This window comes from Pterocles gutturalis, unplaced genomic scaffold, assembly GCF_000699245.1.
Source record: "Pterocles gutturalis isolate BGI_N339 unplaced genomic scaffold, ASM69924v1 scaffold16053, whole genome shotgun sequence".
NCBI lineage: Eukaryota > Metazoa > Chordata > Aves > Pterocliformes > Pteroclidae > Pterocles > Pterocles gutturalis.
Genome location: NW_010125863.1, coordinates 1,744 through 2,407, shown reverse-complemented (window position 1 = coordinate 2,407; position 664 = coordinate 1,744). Strand labels below are relative to the sequence as shown.

At 62.2% G+C, this 664-nt stretch overlaps 1 protein-coding gene across 1 annotated transcript in view; it reads right to left on the bottom strand.

Moving 5' to 3' along the window:
* Positions 1–278, bottom strand: part of B4GALT2 (UDP-Gal:betaGlcNAc beta 1,4- galactosyltransferase, polypeptide 2) — a 2,642-nt gene extending 2,364 nt beyond the window's left edge. The window contains exon 1 of the mRNA XM_010078753.1: positions 1–278. Coding sequence (XP_010077055.1) covers positions 1–278 — 278 coding nt within the window.
* Between the last annotated feature and the right edge of the window lie 386 nt (positions 279–664).

Sequence of the window (664 nt, the reverse complement as noted above, 5' to 3'; positions counted from 1 at the left end):
TTCTCAGTGGTGGACTGGTTGACACTGGGCTTGGCACTGGGGGATGGTGCCTCAGCGCCAGCTGGCCCGTAGCTGGGGACGGTGCCGTTGGGGCGGGAGGAATTGGAGAAGGGGTGCGCACGCGAGGCATTCCTTTTGTTGAAGCGGCTGAAGAAGTCCAGGTGCTGCGCGTAGACGTCGAAGTAGAGGATCATGATGATGACAAAGTGGAGCAGGCAGAGCAGCAGCACGGCCTTGCAAATCCTTTCCAGGGTCACCCCCAAGAGCAGCCTGGTCATCTTCCGAGCACAGGCAGGCGGACATGTGCGCTCAGCGGGGCAGGGGGGCGGCTCCAGCCACGGTCCCGGTCCTGTCAAGATACCCCATGCTCAGGACACCACCAGCCTGAGCTCCCAACCCCAGCCCAAATGACACTGGGGCAGCGGGAGCAGCGCAGGCCTGATGCAGAGGTGATGGGCTTGCAGGTCGGTATGCCGGAGCAGCCCGGGATGGAAGCTGTGCTCAAAGCCCTGCTCTGAAGGCATAGCCATGAGGACACAAGTCTCCTCCCTGCTTTCCAAGGCCAAGACCATGCCAGACCCACTCCCCATCACCCCCCAGCAGGGCATGGGGACACCCTCATGGGTGCCACAAAGAGAAGGTCACGCTCTCCGAAAACATGGCC